Source organism: Nuphar pumila, chromosome 6 (assembly GCF_984573655.1).
Source record: "Nuphar pumila chromosome 6, dmNupPumi1.hap1.1, whole genome shotgun sequence".
Taxonomy (NCBI): Eukaryota; Viridiplantae; Streptophyta; class Magnoliopsida; order Nymphaeales; family Nymphaeaceae; genus Nuphar; species Nuphar pumila.
The window spans coordinates 1,779,131-1,802,568 of record NC_143254.1 but is presented as its reverse complement, the minus strand read 5'-3'; the positions used below and the strand labels follow the sequence as shown (position 1 = coordinate 1,802,568).

The window sequence follows — 23,438 nt, the reverse complement described above, 5'->3', positions numbered from 1 at the left end:
AAATAGTTAGAGATAGGTTATGGTCAAAATTATATATACTGATTCTTTTCTTTTTTCTCTCTATCAAAAAAAAATTGTCCCTCTCGTTAGGTTTAGAGAAGAAGGAAAGACCACCAATATAGATTTTGAAAGATCAAACCCCATCAAGATCTATCAGTGCTACGATGGATTCGAATACACATTATGCTTTTGCATTATAATTTATTTATTTATTTTGATCTTTATGATGATTTAGCATGAACAAATTTAAGAACAAATCAAGATGATTTCCTAAAATCAATACAACAATTGGTATCAGAGACTCTTGTTCTTATTGAATCGTTGAAATATTTTATTTTTACCATAATATATCTTTTGGGCCTCCGAAATTCCATCAAATTCAGTTTTTTCCCTTTGACTGTTGGCATTAGGAGCCATTTATAAAAAAAAAATCTTTATTGCCGCAGCCAACGACATCTTTAGAGGGCTAATGGGACCAACGATAAAAGCACACCCCTTTAGTGGCCATAGGCAAACAGACGACGTCAGACGAACTGCCAAACACAGGGTGAGAGGAGAGAGAGGGAGGACTGGACGGTCCTCCCCGATCTCTCACAAAATTCAGGAAGGGGGCCGGATGCCCCCCTCCTCTATTTGGTGATAAGGCGTAGGCGGAGGAGGGTTGAACGTCCTCCTCACGCCGTATGGCTGTGCACATGCGGAGGAAGGCCAAACGGCCCTTCCCATATCGTCAAGCTATGCATGATAGGAGGAGGGTCAATCAGCCCTTCCACATTGGGATCAGGCGATCGAGAGGGCCATTTGGCCCTCACCGGGTCACCCTTGATAGGTCGGACACCGGCTCGACGTTCGACAAGGGTGACCCGGATCTGACGACGGGCGGGGGCAGGTTCGCTCCCCCCCCCGTCGGGTTTTGCGGGGCCTGACTTGGGTCGGGTCAGGTTTGACCTGACCCGTGGGTCAGATTTGGTTTGACCTGACCCGATGTTCCCAGACCCTTGATGCATGTGTTTTGGACCATAAAAAAAATTTAATTAAAAGAATTTTTTTACTGAGTCCAAGCCATCAGATATGCCATTTGGGTTACTTTAGAGGGTTGACTTCGGATATAAACACACACACACACACACACACACACACACACACACACATATATATATATATATATATATATATATATATATATATATATATATATATATATATATATATATATATATATATTTCAACCCAATTTTGATTATGGTTTAATTTTTTATATATATGCATGCTTTTACATATAATATTCAAACTTTGGTATTCTTCTTTGGAATAAAGGACTAATATTTTAAACTAAGTTGATTGAAACATGTTACCAAAGTAACCTCTCTTGTAAAGATTGATTTGTTTGGAATATTAAGATGTTTGTATATTTAAAATTCATGCGAATAATGATCGACTCAAAAAAATATTACTATTTGGTTGAGTTCAAATGTATATTCAGTAATAAATATGAGATGATTATTAAGTTTTTCATGTGAACAATGAGTCGATATAAAGAAAGGCTTGTTATTTGACAAGATTAATTGTCCATGTTTGATTACTGTAATAAGAGTACCACTTATAAGTTAATATTTCTGTTTAAAGACTAAATATCAATGTTGTGTTGAATATCTTGTGATGGGATTTACCATACTTTAAATGTCATTTAATGTTAATGCATGTGAATATGTATATTGATTGTGAGTTTGTTGTGGTTTGTTTTTTTCTTGATTCAGTAAATTTTTCTACTTCTTCAATATCTGTAAATATCAATTCAATCTCTGTTTTGAATGACACAAATTTTAAAAACTAGAAAGAGAACATTATGATTATTCTCAGATGTATGAATTTGAATCTTACACTTCGAGAGGATCAACCATCTACTCTCATAGATAGAAGTTCCACTGAGAATAAAAGGAACCATAAGAAGTGTAATCGATCTAATCGCATTTGTATTATGATCATGAAACGTGCAATTTCAAAAACTTTCAATAATGTTATGCTTGAAGAGGTTAATGCCATGAAGTTTATTAAAGAAATTAAAAAACGGTTTGCTAAAAATGAAAAAGTTGAGACAAGCACTCTTCTTTAGAGTCTTATTTTAATGAAGTATAAAGGTAAAGAAAATATAAGGGAGTACATTATGGAAATGCCTTATCTTACTTCAAAACTAAAGGCACTGAAGTTAGAGTTGTCTGATGACTTACTCGTGCATTTAGTTTTGATATCTCTTCCTATACAATACAGACAATTTAAGGTCAGTTATAACTATCAAAGGATAAATAAACTCTAAATGAGCTTATTTTTCATTGAGTGAAAAAAAAAGTATGAAATAAGAAAAGACAGAAAGTGCTGACTTGGCAGTTTCTTCTAAAGACAAATATAATAAAAGAAAAAAGGGTAAATAAGTTGCAATAGATCCTCCATTGCAGAAAAAACAGAAGAAACATCAGGATGCAAAGTTCAGTTGTTTCTCTTGCAAGATCAAGGGTTATATGAAGAAAGATTGTAACAAATATCATGTATGACGTAGAAAGAAATGTACCCTCCTTACTTTGGTTTGTTCTGAGGTTAATTTAACTTCTATACCTAAGCACACTTGATGGATGGATTTTGATTCTACCACTCACATAAGTGTGTCTATGTAGGGTCGTCTAAGTTGTCGAATGCCAATTGATGCTGAAAGATTCATCTATGTGGGCGATGTCAAATCAGTTTAAGTTGAGGCAATGAGGATTTTTAGATTATTATTGAAGACTGATTGCTATTTAGATTTGAAAGAAACATACATTGTACCGTCATTCAAATAAAATTTGGTTTCTATTTCCTCTTTAGACAAATTTGATTATTCTTGTTTATTTAGAAATAGTTAATTCAAGTTATTTATCAATACAAATCTTATTGAAAGTAGTTCCTTATTTGTGATTGATAACCTATATTTACTTGATATTTTTGCCTTATATCATGAAACCTTGCATGCGAGTTTACGAGGTACAAAACTAAAATTAGCCAATAAGAATTCTGCTATTTTATGGCACAAGCGCTTATGTCACATTTCTAAACAAAAAACAGAAAGGCTTATGGTCAGTTAAATTCTTGATTCTTTTAATTTCACTGACTTTCAAGTTTGTGTTGAGTGTATAACAAACATAAAGAAAATAGGTGTTGATAGAAAAAAACACACGTCTTAGAACTTATTCATACAGATATTTGCAGGTCATTCCCTACAACTTCATAGAATGGTCAACAATATTTTATTACATTCATAGATAACTATTCACGTTATGGGTACCTATATTTGATTCATGAAAACTCTCACTCACTGTATGTATTCAAATCATTTAAGGCTGAAGTTAAAACTCAACTTGGCAAAAGGATTAAAGTTGTCAGATCTGACCGTAGTTGTGAATACTATGGTAGATATGATAGATAAGGTGAACAACGTCAAGGGTCATTTGCTAAATTCTTAGAGGAATGCGGTATTGTTCTACAGTACACCATGCCAGGCAGTTCTAGCATGAATGGTATCACTGAGAGATGAAACCAGACTTTAAAGGATATAGTAAGGAGCATGATTTGTCATTCTATTTTACTGAAATCCCTCTAAGCAGAGGCTTTAAAGATTGCAACTTATATACTGAATAGAGAACCAAGTAAAACAGTAACCAAAACCCAATATGAAATGTAGATATGCAAAAAGCCAAGTATGAAGCATTTTTATATTTGGGGATGTGTAGTTGAGGCAAGGCCATATGAAAGAAAACTAGACTAAAAAACAGTTAGCTGCTATTTTGTTAGATATTATGAAAGATCTAAGGGTTATGATTTTGTGACCTTATGAATAAGTTTTTTATTAGATGAAAAATGCCTGTTTCTTTGAAGATATTGAGATTGGAGAAGGTAATAAGGTAAAAGACATTACTTTGAAGAAGGATTTGTTTCTCTTCCTACAATTGTTGTTAACAATGATCAGATTTTAATTTTTAACATTGTTCAAACAAATCCAGAACAATGTAATGTTCAAGATTTTTCTATCCAAAATCAATAATTTACTTCTAGAGTACAAACTCAACATCCCCAAGAAACACCTCGAAAAAATAACTCAAGTAACTCAAGAACATGTGCCATTGAGGAAATCTATTAGAGAGAAAAGAACATCAATTCCAGATGATTATATTGTTTTTGTCCAAAAATATGAGAGTGATACTGGCTTAAAGGAAGATGATCCAATCAACTTTCATCAATCTATACAGAGTTCTAATTCTCAAAAGTGGATAAATGCCATGCATGAAGAGTTTAAATACATGAAAGACAATAATATATGGGATCTTGTCCCATTACCTGAAGGTGTGAAACCATTGGTTGCAAATGGATATTTAAAATCAAGAGGGATTCAAAGGGTGATATAGAAAGATATAAAGCACACCTTGTTGCAAAATGGTTTACTCAAAGAGTAGGTATTGACTATACAAAGACTTTCTCTCCCATTTCTATGAAAAACTCTTTCAGAATAATGATGACACTTGTGTCTTATTTTGATTTAAAACTACATCAAATGGATGTAAAGACTGTATTTCTTAATGATGATATTGATGAGATAATATATACGATACAACCAAAATATTTTGTCTCATGTGATATAAAGAAAATGGTTTGCAAATTAAAAAAATCCATGTATAGACTTAAGCAGGCTCCCTGTCAATGGTATCATAAATTTCATCAAGTTGTTCTCTCATTTGATTTTGAGTTGAATGTGGCGGATGAATGCATATACCATAAATTCAATGAGGGTAAATACATTTTCTTGGTTTTATATGTCGATGACATACTACTTGCCAGTAATGATATAGGCTTATTGAAACCAAAAGATTTTTGATAAAAAAATTTGAAATAAAATATCTTGGTGGCACCTCTTTTGTATTAGAAATTCAAATACATCGAGATCGTTCTTGAGTTATTCTTGAATTATCACAAAAGAGCTATATTGAAAAGATTCTTGACAAATTTGACATGAAGAATTGTAAACTAGGTGACACCCGTGTTGTTATGGGAGACAAGTTTAGTCTCGCTCAGTGCCCTAAACACTAGTTTGAAGTTAAGGATATGAAAAAGATTTTCTATGCATCAACTGTAGGGAGTCTTATGTATGCTCAAGTGTATACACGTCAAGATATAACATACATGTTGAGATGTTAGGCGGATATCTGAGTAACTCAAGAATGGATTATTTGAAAGCAGCCAAGTGGGTTATGCAGTACTTATAAAGAACAAAAGATCACAAGCTTACATACAAAAAGTCAAATCAGTTAGAGATCATTAGGTATTCTAGTTTTGACTTTTTTAAGTGCCAAGATAGTCGTAGATCCACATCATGTTATGTTTATACGTTGGCCGAAGGAGCTATTTCTTGGTGGAGTGCTAAGCAAATACTCATTGCATCTTCCACTATGGCGATAAAGTTTATAGCATGTTATGAGACATCCAATCATGAAATATGGTTATACAATTTTGTCATTGGGCTACAAATTTTAGATAACATTGAAAGGCCATTAAAGTTGTTTTATGACAATAATTCGGCAATACTATATTTCAACAACAATAGAAGCTCGTCAAAGTCAAAACATATAGACATTAAGTTTCTTGTTGTTAAAGAAAGAGTGTATAATGACTAAATATCTATTAAACATATTGGCACAAACTCTATGATTACAGATCCGCTTATCAAAGGTTTACCACTTAAGGTCTTTCGCGGGCATACTACTCGAATGGGTGTTTTATCTTTTAATGATATGTTGGTTTTGTGAGAGTTTGTATTTGGATGTTCTAAAATAAAATAAAGTTTTATTTTATTACTGCAGTGTAAGGCTCAGGTTTCAGTTTCACTCTACACTCGTTTATTGTTATCGCACTAAAGAATAATGTAGGACCAATTGAAAATAAACATGTTCAAATTACATTACATGTAATTTCCATGCTTCGCATCCATACTTGATCTATGTCCTCGGTTATGTCAATATGTGTGATCATTGGAATGTAACGAAGATCGCTTTGGTTCTATATTGGCATGATCAATAGACCATATTGTTAAAGATGTCATCTGTTAAGATAGTGTTATTAAACTCATAAAGTTATTGTATAATATGTGATTGTATGATGACATATGTGGCCCAAGTGAAAGATTGTTAGATATTTTATGTGGGCCTATATATGTAATTAATCACTCATTATAAACTATCTAAGGTAGATGCTCATTTGAAGTGATTTTATACAGTTGGTTCATATGACATCTTATAAAGTATGGTTATAATAATGTGTAGATACCTTATGTGCTATCATATATCAATTTTCGATTTTCATGATGAGTTGAATTGAAAAACAAACAATATGGTGGTGAAAGATAGGTTAAGATTCTCAAAACGGCTGTTTTATTTTTTTCTTCACAAAAAAAGAAATTATGACTCTCTCATTAGGTTTAGAGAAGAAAGAAAGGCCAGCAATAAAGGTTTTAGAAGATCAAACCCCATCAAGATCTATCGATGCTATGATGGATTCGGGTACACTTTCACATTATGCTTTATTTTATTTATTTTGATCTTTTTTAATGATTTAATATGAACAAATTTAAAGACAAATCAAGATAATTTTCCTAAATCAATCCAACAACATAATTAATTATTCTTTTCAAACACCCCACAATTGCTTATCCATGGGCGTGAGCGTATTCCTAAGGCAGGGCGTGAGTGATCCTAAGGCTTTACTGCCCCCAACATTGATGCCCAAGGTTTTAGTGTCCAAACAAACAAGTCTCAAACAAACCAGAAATAGGTCCACACTCTGAACAAGTTTCCTTATTATTAAAAAAAAAATCAAATCTCTTTTTTTTAAAGGCAAGTTAGGGTTAGACGGACCCCTTTCAGTTATATAATTATACCGTTGAGTTTTGAACCTGCAAACCGAGCCCCCGTTGGTCAAATCATTATTATTTCCTCAAATAAACCAACCAACCCAGCCAAAGGCACATGAATCCTTTATCTAAAGTTAACCTCTTGTTTGTTAACCTCTTGTGTGAACCCTCACAAAAACATAAAACATCAATGCACAACTTGAACCATTTTCTGTCATTAAGTATATATCTACAAAGGGTTGGGCATCTTGTGTACATCACTAAGCTGATGAGACATCACAAGTTCGAAACCCACCGGTGGCATCCTAAGTTCGAAACCCACCGGTGGCATCCTTTGCAACAAGGTCAAAGCTGGGTGTACCACCAAACGGGCAGAAAGCACCTCAAAAGTTTTGCCAACTGAAGACCAGCAAAACGTGTGGTGATATCTTGTCATTGATATTTGACTTGTGAAAAAACAAATGTAGAATCATGAACGTCCCCCGTAGAGCCATTTAGGGGCTGTTTGGAATCTAGGAACTGGGATAAGAGTTAATGCATTTGACAAGGTGGCTGTTTGGAAACTGGTGGATGGGATGGGAGTTAAGGAATTTGGCATGAAAAGTGGCATTGTATTTACAGTAAAGCATGGAATTGACAGCGACCACCTCTAGGAAATGCCATTTCCCATCCCAGCTACTAGTTTCCAAACAGGGCCTTGATAAATCTCCAAACACTACTCAAACCCAGCCCAAAGCTAGCACGAGGATTCCCACCACCTGGGGACCCATGCGCACTGCATTGATCAGATGCCAATTGAAGCGACGGCCCACACTCATGTGACTGAGACCGTCACAGCTAGCGCAGAGCCTGCAGGTGACATGGGCCAGACCAACCCACATGACCCGTTCAAGACTCAAATCTTTTCTTGCAGAACCCCCCCCCGACCCATTGACCAGCTCGAGCCCACCGGCCACAAAATAAAGGCAAGAACCAGTCGGCTAAATCATATGAAACCTCTAAGACAAGATAATCAAGTGGGACCAGCTACCAAGCTCAGGCTATCATAGACTCGGGCTTGGTCAAGGACTAAGAGATTTGTAGACAAGAGCTCAACCAGAACCTACACCGAGCCTTGTGAGCAGAGGGTTTGGTTTTTACTCTATTGAGTTACCATCGCTAGAGTGTTGGTGATACGCAATCCTCCATTAAATATTGCTCAAACAAGAAAAATAAAACACGGTGGTACAGCTCAAGTTGAGGTACGCAATTCTCTTTCTTTTATTGCAGCAATTAGATCACACAAGAGATCGCCAGACAAAAAAGTGATACAAATCGTAAGCCACAGTACAAACAGTTGGTGAGATGATCCCTTCCACTCCCACCTTTCCATCCACAAAGCACAAAAAGGAAAACAAATCATAAGATTGATGATCATTTTGGGCATTACACATAGATACACGGTCAGCAGATCTAGAGACGTTAGGTCAGGCATACACAAAGCCACAAGAGAGTGCCATCAACAAGAAGGCAGCCTCTTCCTCCTCGTTCCCCAAAAACTTAAGCTTGAAAGAAACCCCGAGTTTTTTCCTCCTCCCTTGCTGCTTCTCCCTGTCTTCCCTTTGAAATCCAAGAGCTGCCCTCCTCCTCTTTCTGTACCTAATCCCACAAGCATTACACAGAGACTGCAACAACACAATCCAATCACAACACAAATCAATCAAAACAGAAGAAAAAATAGACACCCCTCTTAAAGAAACCACACAAGCAAAAAAAAAAAACATACCTTAGGCCCCTGAGGTCCACTCCTCCACAATGGAGTCTTTGTGGTTTGACAATCCACACAGACTCTAGAAACCCCACTCATCCTGTTCTCCATCCCCCAAAATTCTTTCCTCCCACCAAGTTTCTCCTTCAAATCGGATGTTCCAACCAGCTAATCAAACAAAGATAAAGTAAGATCTCTTAAAGAGTAACCACATAATACAAAGTAGAAGGTCACAGGAACACCTTCTAACCAGACCCCCAACAAGTGAAAGATGAGGAGAGAACATCAAACACCAACCTCGGTAGGATCAAGATTGAGATCTATATCGCTGTGTTCCTCCTGATCTTTGGAGGACAGAATCGGGTGGTACATCCCTGCAGATACCAACTTCAAAAATGGGAAGATGGGTTATCTGAGATATATATATATATATATATAGAGAGAGAGAGAGAGAGAGATCTCGGTCCTCAGATGCTCCACAAGAAAGAAGATCTGCTTCTATTGGGTACCAACATGGGAGTTTTTAACAGAGATGAGATCTAAACGGAATTCCTGTGTGTGTGTGTGTGTCTAAGCAGGATGATCGCAAGCAGAAGCAGCGCATCTCAGCACCATGAGCGAGAAAAAGGGAAGCAGAGGCACAGTGAGTCTGATAGGGAGGCGGAGTGAAACGGGTCAGCGAGCAAAAGGCAGTGGAGAAACACTGATTTATAGGGAGGCAGAGTGTAGCGGGTGTATGGTGTTAACTCATACGCTACAAACGCGCGCACATTCCTTGTAGAGAAACCTTGCTCTCCCAGCCCTGAACTCTCTATTTGGGGGAAAAGATTTTGGTGTCGTATATGACGGTTCCAACCCTATGCATCTAACTTAAGGACCGACCTAAGGAATTAATTGGTTCTTTATTATTATTATTTATCATTGGTTCGGATCGGATGATCTTAAACTGGGAACCAGGAACAAAATACTCTTGATATTTTGAAAAATGTTATCGAAATTTTTACAAGCAAAATAAACCAGAAAATGTAACAATATTTGGAAAATGGGCGGTACTGGCTTGATATTCACATGATACAAAGCCACTTTTATCGTTAGGGATGTCAATGGATCGGATTGTCTGATATCTGGTGGAAACTGATTTCGTTTAGTGTGTAGATTTGATGGATACCCAAATCCGATTACATGTAAATTTGCAAATTTGGTATGAGCTTTTCACAATATGAATCGAATTTGAATCCGTTTAGGCACCATTTAATTAGTGGATGATTCTGAGTAGGTTTTCGGTTTTACCTGTTGACATCAACTTAGGGCATGTTTGGAATCTCGGCGCTGGGATGGGTGTTTATGCATTTGGTGTTCTATAGGCAAAATCTTGGTCAAACACCCATGGTGGCCCGTTGCACTAGGATATGTTTATGCATTTGGGATAGTATGTGAGGCCCTTTCTCCTTTGCAAGTATGGATTTCGCAGCTACCACCTCCTAGATTAGAGGTGGTAGTTGGAAATTCCTCAAAATGCATGATTCCATGAACGCCCATCCCAAACAGGCCCTTATGGTAATTGGTAAAGGCCAAAAGTAACAATTTGGTAATTGTCAAGAGCCAAGTATAAAGGTAAAAAAAAAAATGGCATAAATGGGAAGATGTGGAAAACTGAAGCAGAGCCAAGAGAGGCCAAAGAGCAAATAATGAGGCTTCACGTCATCATCACACGTGTGAAGAAAAAAGAAAAGGCAAAAACGTGAGAAAATAAAAAAATCAACAAATAAAACGAAAGGAAGCATGGGACAAATCCGGCATTATTTGGTTTGATAACGAAAGGTCAGTCAGAAGGCGTCAACGAAAAAACACCGTTTCTTTTTGTGTGAAATTTCTAATTTGCTCCTTTAAGTCTGTCGGCGAAAGCTATGGTACTGATGTAATTTTAGAGGAAATAGGGCTCTCTAAATTGCCCCTACGCATTCGTAGTGGGTCTCTCTAGACGTCACCTCCTGCAGGCTTTTCTTCTCTCCTTTTTCGGGTCTTTAAAAAAAAAAAAAACAATTATTAAAATTAAAAAAATTCACGGCTCACAAAAACTGGAATCATAGATGGGGATCAGGTCAGTCTGAGAGATCTTTTGGATGCTGTTGATCTCAAGATGAACGGCATCCAAGCCTGTACGGATGAGACCCATCATGGGATGGGGGCCTACGTTTCTTCCCGACTCGATCGTGTTTCCGGATGAACGGTTATCTGAATGGTTTAAAATGAACGGCTCATAATGAGCCTTGTTCATTGTTTGAGGGATGACGTTCATTTTTAAGATGAACGGCATCCAAGCCGTCAGAGGTGGCCTCTGACCTGATACACTCTCAAGGCGCCATTTAGGCTTCCTTTTTGAATCGTGGTTTTCTCGAAACCCTAGATATGAGGGATACAAGTGTCAGAGAGATAGATAAGGTTGAGGGTATTTTAGACATTTGGGAGAACCACTGTTAGTCCTTCGGCATTTCTACCCGTATCGGGAAATTGGGTCACTTGTTCGGATTGTTGAAGTTCGGGACTTGAAAACGAGTCGGGTATGGATTATAAGGGTTTCAGATCCGAATCCAATATAGTTTTGGAAAAATACGTGGATCATATTTCTTGGTTTCGAAAAATACATAGTTAAATGCCTTACAGTAAAAACCAAGGAGTTTGTCGCAGCGGAGGGTATCTGACGAGTGTTCCATTCCTATCAGAGTCAGCCATTTGCATTAATGAGGCAGTGGGGCGGGGCGGGACAAGGTCTCCACCCCCGCCCCGCCTCAAGATTTTATCCTCCACACCCCTCCCCCCCCCCCGCCTCCATCCCCGGTGGGGAATGGATTTTATCCTCCATCCCGGGTTCAAACGGGGATGAGGTGGGGCGGGGTTCGTGGCGGGGACGGAGCGGGGCGGGGAAAAGTGCACGTCCATCCCCGCCTCCACCCCCGGACGGAGATGGATTTTAACCTTCGTCCTCGCTTCCATCCCCGTTTCATACCCTTCATCCCCGGTCCAAATGGGGCGAGGGGCGCTTTCCCCCGGTCCACTGCCATCCCCTAGCAAGGGATAAGCTCTTTGCTCAGTGGAAGCTTGTCGACTTGTTAGAGGCAAGGGGGTAAGGGACGGGTTTACAACAAGAAGAGACAGAGCAAGCTTAGCCAGCGCCACTAGGTCTCTGATTAGGAGAGTGGTTTCCCACCTTTCATGGAAAAAGCCATATAAGCAATTTGCAGACAAGGATAGAGACTAAAGACTAGTGGATCATAACGGCTTTTATTGCCGATATTTTGAAATTCTCAGCACTTTAATTTCAAGAAATTCACATAATGCCACATTTCTCATAAAAAAGCCATCTCACATGGATACACCATTTTGGCTTGGACAAGCTATGACATGTTGATGCGGTTATGTCTGGATGTTATTTTAATAATTTCAGTAAATTTTAATAGTTTTAGTAAAAACATATTTTATTTAAATTTAAAAATGCCAAAAAAAAAAGCTTTTTAATGATTTTTTTTTTAAGTTTCGAACTTGTACGTCGAACCCACCTCGTGTGTCAGATCATATCTGTAATTTTGTAACATAGCAAATAGGTAAGGAATTCAAAATAACTTATTATTTGAATTTACTGCTCTTTTTAAAATTTCAAACAATTTTACTAGGTCTAGATCCCTAGATCCAGGGAGCTAGCACTTAGCAGCCAGCCAGTTCCTACTCGAGCTTGATCTGAGTCCAAGTTTGACAAATTGGATTGGGTTGGGTTGGATTGTGTTTTTGATCCATACCCAAACCAACAACTTCTTCCTGTTCAGATACACTTGTGAAGGAGTTTGTTTGTCCCTCGGGATTTGAGCCACGGATCTGAACAGGAAACCAGGTCTCTCACTACCTGGCTGAGTAGGCCATGCGGTTGTGCATGCTGGTTCAGATAATTTCGGATCAGGATCCAACCCAAACCCAGCCATGTGTGCCAATCCCTAGTCCAGTAAAACCGATGTAACAGATTCCGAGATGTCTCGTTCCGATTCGTCGGTTGAAGATCAGTATAAATATCAAATGACTAAAATACCCTCCACCGATGTAAAGGGATATATGTGTCATTTCCCGTTTTGTGGTTATCCTTCCCGAGATTTTATGGCGACCCTCGTTTTGCCGCCACATCTGGGAAACGTAAGCGGCCCTCCCCTCAAAAAAGTTGAAAAAACAAGCGGCAGCGTGGCTGCGGTGGCGGTTGTAAAAACCCTAGACGAGTCGTTGCTTCGGGTTCCGGGTCAGCCCCAAAATTAGGGTTCCGGGATTCTGACAGAAAAGGGTATCAATGGGTAGGGTTTGATCCGAACTCGAACCGTACCAAACCCTATAGGATCAGCGCTAGTGATAAATAAGAGTACGGGTGTCAACGGGCCTGGTTTATCCAGACCCAACCTGAACCAAACCCTATATGGTTCGGGTATGATGATAAATAAGAAGACCAAATTAAGACCTGGGTTCAGACCTGAAGGTCTGTTTAATACATGGACCCGGATATAGTTTGTAAAATTTTATATCAGGCCCAGAGACGACCCGAGTTCCGATTTAGACCAACATTTTTTCAATGTAAAAATAATAAAAAATATGGTTTTACCGGATATGATCCGGGTTTGGTTCATGTAGGCTTTATCGAGTCTGGGTATAGTTTTTCTTATAGTGGACCTGATTAGACTCGGGCCTGAACTCGATACCATACCCGGAAATCTGGTTCAAGTTTGGTTCTACCTTAATCCGAACCAAACCCGACTCGTTGACACCCTTAAATAAGAGTCCGATTAATATATGGAGCCGGGTATGGTTTGTAAATTTCATGTTAGACCCAGAACCGACTCGAGTTTATCCACTATTTTTCAATATAAAAAAGATAAATTTTTTTATTTTATTAGGTATGGTTTGAGTTTGGTTCATGTAATTCTTATGGAATTTGGGTATGGTTTCTCTTTTAATGGATCCGATTGAATTGGGTCTGAAGCTGTCTTAAATCAGGTATGTGTCTTGCTTTACCTGAGTCCAAACCAAACCAAACCCGACCTGTTGACACCCCACTGACAGATAGGGATGTTAAAGGGTCGGGTTTGTATCGGATACTGGACCCGAACTGACCTGAACACGGATACCCGGGTTCAGGCATGAAAATTTCTTGCCCTGGAATAATTCGGGTCAAGGTGAACCCATTCCGAGTAACATGTGGGTCGGATTGGGATATAACTTTTTTTTTTCTGCATACTCGACTCGACCCGGCTCACCCGATTATTTTAGATGTATTTGTTAGTGTGCAACTATTCTTTTTAAATACCCTTTAAATTATATAGGCTGGATTTGGGATTCGTTTTTCTTGACCAGATATAATCCGAGTCGAGCACCCAAACTTGGTTCATGGAATCCTTATAGGATTCACGTATGGTTTCTTTTATGGTGAGTCCGATTAGACTCGGGTCTAGTCCCAGTACCATAATCCCAAATCAGGTCCGGGTTTGGTTTCAACTTAGTCCGAACCAAACCCAACCCGTTGACACCCCTAAAAGAAATATCCAGGCGGCTCGGGTTTGGACCTATATAATCGGATCTCATTTGGTCCCAAATGAGTTTGATTCTGAATCAAGGCTGTCAACTGGTCGGGTTTTGTGTTGGATAACTGATCCGGCCTGAACCCGAATATCTGGCTATGGGCATCAGACATTCTGCCCGCACATCATGTGGGTCAAATCAAACCTGACTCGAGTAACACGTGGGTCAGGTTTGAGATCTATTTTTTTCCTGGATATCCGACCCAACCCTGCCAAGCCGAGCATTTTACCTATACTTTTTAATCTAGATGCAAGTTTCAAATACCTTTCAAATTAAATGGGTCAAGTTCAGTATTTATTTTCTTGAACTAACACAATCCGAGTCAGGTACCCCAACCCAATTAATTGTTATTTGGGCAGGTTTGGGTAAACCTTGATATGTCGCAAAAACAACCTATTCCTATTGGATCGGATTGAGTGTACATTGAAACACTGTAATCCAGACCCGAACTGACAAATACAGATCTAAAAATTTTGCATGTAAAATATCCAAAAAGTTAGAATGTGTTACCAATTCTCGCTCTTATCATCAAGACCGTTACTGGATCCAGCCTGATCACACTGGACAGGGACGACAACAGGGCATCCAACCTGACCCCAACCCGAATACTTGGTATGGCATAAAACATGCGGAGCCAATTACTATTCAGGTCAATCGTAACTTGACCTAGGGGTGGGCATCGGCCAGGCCCGGGGCCTAGTCGGGTCAAGCCGGGCCTATTATATAATATTTTGTTATATATAATGTATTATAAATATCATGCTATATAAATATAATGTAAATATACACTGGCTGAGCTAGGCCACGGGCCGGCCCTGTTCACGGCAGGTCAGAACAAAAGCCCGGTTTGGGCCGATCTTGGGCCTAATTTATGGAGGCCTAAGCCCAGTCCGTGGGCTGCCCGGCTCGATTCTCACCCCTAACTTGACCAAAGTTAAATGGGAGCCGGATTTATGTTATGATTTTAATCGGATATTTGACTCAGACCGGGCTTGAGTACTCAAATAATATATGTATTTGTGTAAATAGAAACTATTTAAATTATATGAATCCAGGTTTGGGATTTCATTATCTTGGCATGGAAAAAACTAAACCTGAACCCGAATTTGGCAACGGGGTTTGGGTATATCGGAGCTACTGACAGCCCTACCATCAGCTTGGAACTGGATCCAGAGCAGAAATATCTGGGTACAGGCCAGTCTAAACCAACAAAGTCTTAATTTATCGTGTCAAGGATATCATGGATTTCAGTTCAGCTATCCAGGACACGAACGCTCACTCCTCATCCAGACCAGACCTACCATGTGACAGATTGGGTCATAACCGAATCAACCATGATTCATCATGAATTCATACCCGCTTTCATTCCTTCAGTGGCATCCATTGGGAGCAGATGTTATTGACATTCCACTTCACCCTCTCTGCAGCACCAACACTTTTGGAAGCGAGAAAATGTTAGGAAAAAAATGACAACTTATTCAATAATTTTAATTGAGAGAAAATTTTAAAAAGAAAGTTTTTCTAAAAAGTGTGATTTTTGCTATGAAAAATTCCTCTACTTGGACGGGTGGAGGATTTTTTCTATCAAAATTTATTTTTTATCAGGACAACCATTCATCCACAACACATCTCATCCCATGTAGGGCCGGGTGTCAACGGATCGGGTTTGGTTTGGACCCATGTGGAATCAGACCTGACCTTGATTTTTGGGTATGGTATCAGGTCTGGACCCGAGTCTAATCGGACTCACCATGAGAAAATCATACACGGACCGATAAAAATTACATGAACCGGAACCGGGCCATAGCTGTTAAAATAATATTTTTTTTAATTATTTTTACATTGAAAAATTGCAGGTTTTAATCGTAACTCGGGTCAGGCCCGGGTCTGGTATAAAATTTCTCATACTATACCCAGATCCATATATTAATCGGATATTCGGGTCCGGACTCGGGTCTTAATCGGATCTTCTTATTTATCACCATACTCGGACCCTATAGAGTTTGGTATGAGTAAACCCAACCCGTTGACACTGGGCCAAGAGCCTACTCTTAACGTTCGACTTGCCAAGCCTATTTTAACAGTTCAAACTAGCTCTTTACGAGCCTAGCCATGACTGGCTTGTCTCGTTTCACAGCCCTACCTCGGCCATTATTAATTGGATCTAGGTAGTCATATCATGGATATGAGTCTAGATCCAATTGCATCCAAATGACCAGATAAGATGAGATGGGATCCAATGATGGCTTAACTAATAGTTTAGGCCTTTAGGACCAGCCACATGGTGGCATTGCATGGGGTTGTCACTGAAAATGCAGCCATGTAATTGGTCCAAAGAACAAGTATTTTTTTTGGATAATCCAAGGGAAACCCTCATATCATCGCCCTTGAGGTTAAGGATGGCAGTACCGGGGTGAAGGCGGGGGACAAGGTGTCTACCCCGCCCCATCTCAAAATCCTACCCTCCATCCTTGCCTCCATCCCCGCACGGGTTTTGATTTTAACCTCCATCCCCGTTTTATGTCCTCCATCCTCTGTCCAAATGGGGTGAGGCGGGGGTCCATTTGCCCTCGGTCCACTACCATCTCTAAAAAAGGATCAGGGACGGGGCGTGGCGGGGTGGGGCAAGGCGGGGATCGAGGACGGGGTAGAGTGGGGAAACTTGAGGTCTCCCGGCCCAGTTTTAGCCATTCGGTAAGAGACACCACCCGTGGGTTTCGACCCGTCGTTTGCACCAAGTTTCTCTCCGTGGGGTAAGTTTGTAACGCAGATATCAAACTTATTGCCTATTGTTCATATTTTGGGATGTAAACAGGTCGGATTCAGGTTAGATTTAACCATTACCAAGTCCCACCTAATAGGATCTAACATAATCGGATTCAGAGTATGATGGGATCAGACAAGATTAGCTTAAAATCTGATATTTACAGTCAGATTTGGATCTTAGTTGGATTCAGATTCGAACTTGAATGCAACACTTAATACTGAATTCAAATACGATTATCAATCAGATCCAAATTTGGCTGCCTAATCAGATTCATATTCCTATTCCTATTCAGATTTGAATTCAGATCTACCATGATTTGGCCTGCCTGACCTATTTTGCGTGCCTAGTTTGGACAGTTAACTTTACTAAATTTGAGTTCAAGGTTCTGCAAGATTTGTTGTTTTCTAGCATCTTCTTGTTCATGGATGCACATGTTTCATGATATGCTTGTAGAATACATTTTCTTAAGCCTTTCTTGTTTTCTTATGTTTGGTAGGAATTTTGTTCGTGTACCTCATGTTGCCATTTCCCCTATTCCCATTGTTTTGCATGTGTTCAATATGCGTCTTGTAAGGGTGGGGTTATAGCTTATTCATTTAACAAATAAACCGACTCAAGCCTGAACTTTGACTCATTAGAAGCTGGTTAAGAGCTATAGTAAGGTTTTATTATACGCAATATTATCTCTTGTAAATTGTTTATATCAGTCACGTATCCTTAGCAACATTAAATATCAAACGACTCCTTTTAGGGATGTCAATGGGTCAGATCTAGGCATTACTGAATCCAACATAATCGGATCTGGATGAAAAAGGATAAAACCAAATCCGGATCTGACTAGTCCAAAATCTGATATTTACACTTAATCGGATTCGGGTTTTATTCAAATTCAGATTTCAATAATAAATTAATACTGAATCCGAATCCGATTTTTAATCGGATCTGAATTTGGCCACCGAATCCCATAAATTGGATTCAGATTCGGGTTGGATATTGGGTTACATTCGACCCGATTGACATCCCTAGTCCCATGGGTTTAGCACACCTAGCTAGCTAACAAGGGGTGTGTGAAGATCCTCAACATGAACGATGCCGGAACAAACTCCATTGCTTCTAAGATATATCCCACTACTTCTTGCACCCAAGTCTGAGGTTTGGTGGACTACCCGGGTAGGCAGGCTCGTGAAGTGACCCACATCTATGGAAAGGTTCCGCGTCATAGAAAAAACATCATCATCAAACAATCATTGTAACAGGACAAGACACGACAAAATAAGACACTGTTTCTTTGTCCGGACCTTTCTGCAGAATCAAACGCCCCCTAATTATAAATACAGAATTGGACACCGGAACTTCTTGGTTGATCGCCACCCTTAATTCACAGCTGGTACTGATGGGCTTTTAGATAGATTGCACGAGGCCTTCTTTGGTGGGACTTCCTGGTTTAGCAGCACCCTTAATTTTTGTCGAAATAGACCCATTTGAGATCACCCTTCCATTAGAATTAACAAAAGCAATATCTCTTTGCATAATATGGATTTCAAACATTCATGATCCGTATGCGAATGAGTCAAATTACTTATCCCATGGTCTATTAGTGAACCTTGTGAGATAAATGGCGAATTTGAAGAATTCCATATCCAAGAGGGAATGTAAAATTGAAAGTTGAAAGGGCAGAGACTTACTCATGGTTTACCATTTCTCTTAGGCAACGTTGGCTTGCATTTGGGTTTACCTCATAGAGAGGTGAGCCCGTCAAGTGGCCCTGTTCTGGCGAGGAACCATCATGTAAAAAAGAAAGAAAGAAAGTTGTTCTTACAATGGTGTGAAAACTATTCTCATTTAGGGCCAAGCAAACATATATAAGCTTTAGAAAATCCTATAATATATATATATATATATATTGACAGAGAAAGCTGGGTTAGGCAGACCCCTACTAGTTATACAACTATACCATAAGAATTCAAACTTGCACCATCCCAACACAAGGTGACAGGCACTAACAGATCCTGCCACACGTATAATATTTTTGGGTTTGGCAGATTACACTCTAAGTAATCAACAGGTCACTGGTGAAGACCTATATAATTCATGTTCTTGAAATTGATCAATGCGCAGACATAGTTTTTTTTTTTTATATTTACAAGGGATAAACATATGATAGATCCTAGAATTAAGTGGTGGGCACTGAAAGAAGCTAAACAAGGAATGTTTGTAGAGCGGGTAGTTAAGGAAGTTGATTGGTGTCTCAAGGAGGATTCAGAATCTATGTGGAATAAGATAGCGGGTGGCATGAGAAAGGTGGCTAAGGAGGTATTGGGTGAGTCTAAAGGCGGTGCACCGCTAGGTAAGGATACATCGTGGTGGAACGAGGATGTCAAATTAGCTATTAAGGTTAAAAGAGAGTGTTATAGAAATCTAAGTAAAAATCGTGATAATGAGAATTTGGAGAAGTATATGATAGCAAAGAAGGAAGCTAAAAAAGTAGTTCGGAATGCGAGGGATAAGGTATATAAGGAGGTTTATGACAAGTTGGATACCAAAGAGGGTGAGAAGGATATTTATAGGCTTGCAAAGATGAGAGATAGGAAATCGAGGGATCTGGGTATGGTTAGATGTATCAAAGATGAAACGTAAAGGGTTTTAGTCAAAGATGAGGAGATTAAGGAGAGATGGAAAGATTATTTTGATAAGCTATTTAATGAAAGTCATGCTCAGGATCTTGGAGACTTTTCAATTTCTTTTCATGAGATGAATCGTGACTTCATGCGCAAGATTCAAAAGAAAGAAATTACAGAGGCTTTGAAGAAAATGAAATCAAGAAGGGCAGTTGGCCCAGATGGTATACCTATCGAGGCTTGGAAATGCTTGGGAGAGAAAGGTTAAGAATGGTTGACAAATCTTTTTAACAAGATTTGGCGGACAAATAAGATGCCTAATGAGTGGATGAAGAGTATTTTGGTGCCTCTATATAAGAATAAGGGTGATATACAAGATTGCACAAACTATCGTGGTATAAAACTCATGAGTCATACTATGAAACTTTGGGAGAGGGTGATTGAGTCTAGGTTGAGGAAGATTGTCATGATATCGGAGAATCAATTTGGTTTTATGCCTGGAAGTCAACTATGAAAGCTATACATCTTCTTAGACAACTTATTGAGAGAAATAGAGAGAAGAACAAAGATTTGCATATGGTTTTTATTGATTTGGAGAAGGCTTACGATAGAGTACCTAGGGCCGTTCTCTGGTGGACAATGATGAAGAAAGGTGTTTCTCTCAAGTACATTAGTATAATTAAAGATATGTATGAAGGAGTAGTAACCAATGTCCGCACTTGCGGAGGGGTGACAACCAATTTTCCTATAACGGTTGGGTTACATCAAGGATCTGCTTTAAGCCCTTTCCTATTTGCTATAGTGATGGATGAGCTTACGAGATCAATTCAAGAAAATGTGCCGTGGTGTATGTTGTTTGCTGATGATATTGTTTTGATTGATGAGTCTAGAGCTGGGGTTAATGCTAAGTTAGAATTATGGAGACATGACATTGGAAGCAAGATGTTTTAAGTTGAGTAAGAGTAAGACAGAATACATGGAATGTCGATTTAGTAAGCAACGAAGTAGTGATGGGAGTGTAGTGGAGCTTGGTGAGCACGAAATACCGGTGGATGATTCTTTCAAATATTTGGGATCTATCATTCAAAAGTATGGAGAAATTAATGGAGATGTAAATCATAGGATAAAGGTTGGGTGGATGAAATGGAAGAGTGCAACTGGAGTGTTGTGCGATCGTAGAATGCCATTGCGGTTGAAGGGAAAGTTTTATAGGACGACTATTAGGCCCGCTTTACTATATAGTACGGAATGTTGGGCTGCCAAGAGACATCATATTCAAAAAATGAGTGTAGTTGAGATGCGTATGCTGAGATGGATGTGTGAAAATACAATAAAAGATAAGATTCAGAACGAGGAGATACGTAAGAAGGTAGGCGTTGCACCCATTGAAAATAAGATGAGAGAGAATCGTTTACGGTGGTTTGGACATATTCGACGAAGGCCTAATGATGCCCCAGTTAGAAGGATGGAGAAATGTGAAAATATATTAGTTAAAAGAGGTCGGGGTAGGCCTAGGAAGACATGGATGGAGGTGATAAGAAAGGATATGAATGTTTTGAACCTCACCGAGGACATGGCATTGGATAGAAATGAATGGAGGAGAAGGATTCATGTGGAAGACCCATAATGATTTTCTTTGTTGGTTCATATCGCCGACCCCAATTGTTTTGGGATGAAGGCGTAGTTGTTGTTGTTGTATATTTACAAGGAGAAACCACCCCCAGGATCAGAGACCTAGCAGTTGTGGCTCTGCCTGAGCCGTACTTACGATCACTTTTCCGACAACGCCCTCCGGATGTAACCAAATACTTAAATCACACACAAAAAAAAAACACTTTATTTATAGAAGTTGATAACAGTAAACAGAAACAAATCAATATAGAACATCTTAAGAATAACGATTTCAAGTAACAAACATTGAGCAAATAGTAAATCATATCAGACATAAAAGGTTTAACATAAAATGGTTCTATAAATCTAAAGTAAGCGCATTAAAGCCTTATAGAACATCTCAAGACATCACTGGCAATGTCGAAAACACAAAATGAAAACCAAAGGGGGGCTCCACTTGTTTGGTAGGAGCAGTTAGTGCACGTCACCTTGTGTTGGGACGTCGCAAGTTCAAAACCCAATGGTATGAGTTGTGTAACTGGTGGGGGTCTGCCTAAGCCTAACCCCCTCTTTCTTTGTCAAAAAAAAAAGAAAACACCAATTGAAACTATTCAAGATCCAAAAATATATTTTGAAATAAAAAAGAAAAGGTGTGTTACGCATCAGCTTTTATAGAATAGTGCATCTCTGACGGTAATCCGTCAGAGCTCGCTCTGATGCCGTTCATCCATGCGATGAACGACATCCCAAATACCATACATATGAACTATTTTCGTTCATTTTACAAACCGTAGATGCCGTTCATCTAGGGCAACAGCAGCTCTGAAGATAGTTTATACATGGTATTTGGAATGTAGTTCATCGCATGGATGAGCGGACCTAATAAGCAGTCTTTACAAAAAAAGCAGCCTAACTTTTGTTATTACATTGAATTGCTTTTTTTTTTTAATGAAGTTAAAACACCACCTTGCAACTTATCCCCTCGTCTTCCCAATAGACAGTATTCCCTCCATGTCCTTCGCCATCTGTTAGTAAATTTTAGTCGTTTTTATTTGCTTTCTGGCGACTTCAATCCAAACACATCTTTGGTTTTGGGATTTTTCCATGAGAAATTGGTTTCTGCGTGGTTTTCTCTTGAATTCCCCAAAAAATGATGAAAATGATCTAACATTTCTTGCAATTCAATTTGAATTGCCATCCATAAAAATGACAATTTGAATTCTTTTTTCTTTTTCTTTCCTTGGCTTGGCCAAGGGTAAAACTCCCCATCATTGACCACACATTGACAGATCTCTAGTTACTGAAACCCTTGAGATCCTTCCTACCCGCTAAAGAATGCACCCAGCTTTGGACTTGCAGCAAGGGATTCCCCTGGGTTTCGAACCACAATCATCAGCACCAATGATAATTTCAAATCTTGAAACAAAGTGGGGTCATACTTTTTTTTTTTACTTTTCTTATATATATATATATATATATATACACATGGAGAAACTACCCCCTAGGATCATTGACTTAGCTGCGCTGGCTCTGCCTGTCATACTTAGAGTCGCTGTTCTGACAACATAAAACTCTATGGGCTTAATCACCACACTTCGACTTGGGCAAGGGGTGTCGCCCATGAGATTTGAACCTAAACCACCTAGCTGCCTAGGTCCCATGGCACTACGCCAAACCCCTTTGGGGCACTTTTCTTATATGGCATGCGAATGCACAAATTATGACTAATTCACATTTTGCTAACCACAGAGCCACCCCTAATCAAGTGATAGTCCTAACCAAATCAAAATTGGAGGGGCAGTTGTTCTCAGTGATAAACTCAAGGGGAAAGAGCGCCTGCTCACCGGAGTGGTAGCAGGCATGGCGAATTGGGTGTCGGCAGGGGCGTAGCTAGGGGGGGCAGGACCGGGCTGTAGCCCAGTCCTGCCTCCCGAAACAGTTCAATTTTTTTTTTTTTAAAAGCCCAGTCCTAGCCCAGCCCTGACTGCAGCAAATAGTTTGATTTGTCCACATGAAATAGTTTTTTATTAATAATTGTAGCCATTTTTTATTTTATCTAAATTTTTTTTTTCGGGGGAGCTGCCACCGAACCCCCCGACTATCGCACAAATAAATTTTTTTTTGCTACACCCCTGTTTGCCCCCCCCCCCCCCTCACATGAAT

The 23,438-nt window shown here is 39.2% G+C and overlaps 1 protein-coding gene across 1 annotated transcript; it reads right to left on the bottom strand.

Annotated features, from left to right (window-relative positions):
• Window positions 1-8,314: 8,314 nt before the first annotated feature.
• On the bottom strand, window positions 8,315-9,437 carry LOC149833636 (GATA transcription factor 15-like). Its single transcript, XM_090009783.1, has 3 exons — window positions 8,970-9,437; window positions 8,691-8,840; window positions 8,315-8,589 (listed from the first exon to the last, which is right to left on the bottom strand). Exons 1-3 carry the CDS (start codon window positions 9,042-9,044, stop codon window positions 8,392-8,394), a joined length of 423 nt encoding a protein of 140 aa, XP_089865909.1. The 5' UTR covers window positions 9,045-9,437; the 3' UTR covers window positions 8,315-8,391.
• Between the last annotated feature and the right edge of the window lie 14,001 nt (window positions 9,438-23,438).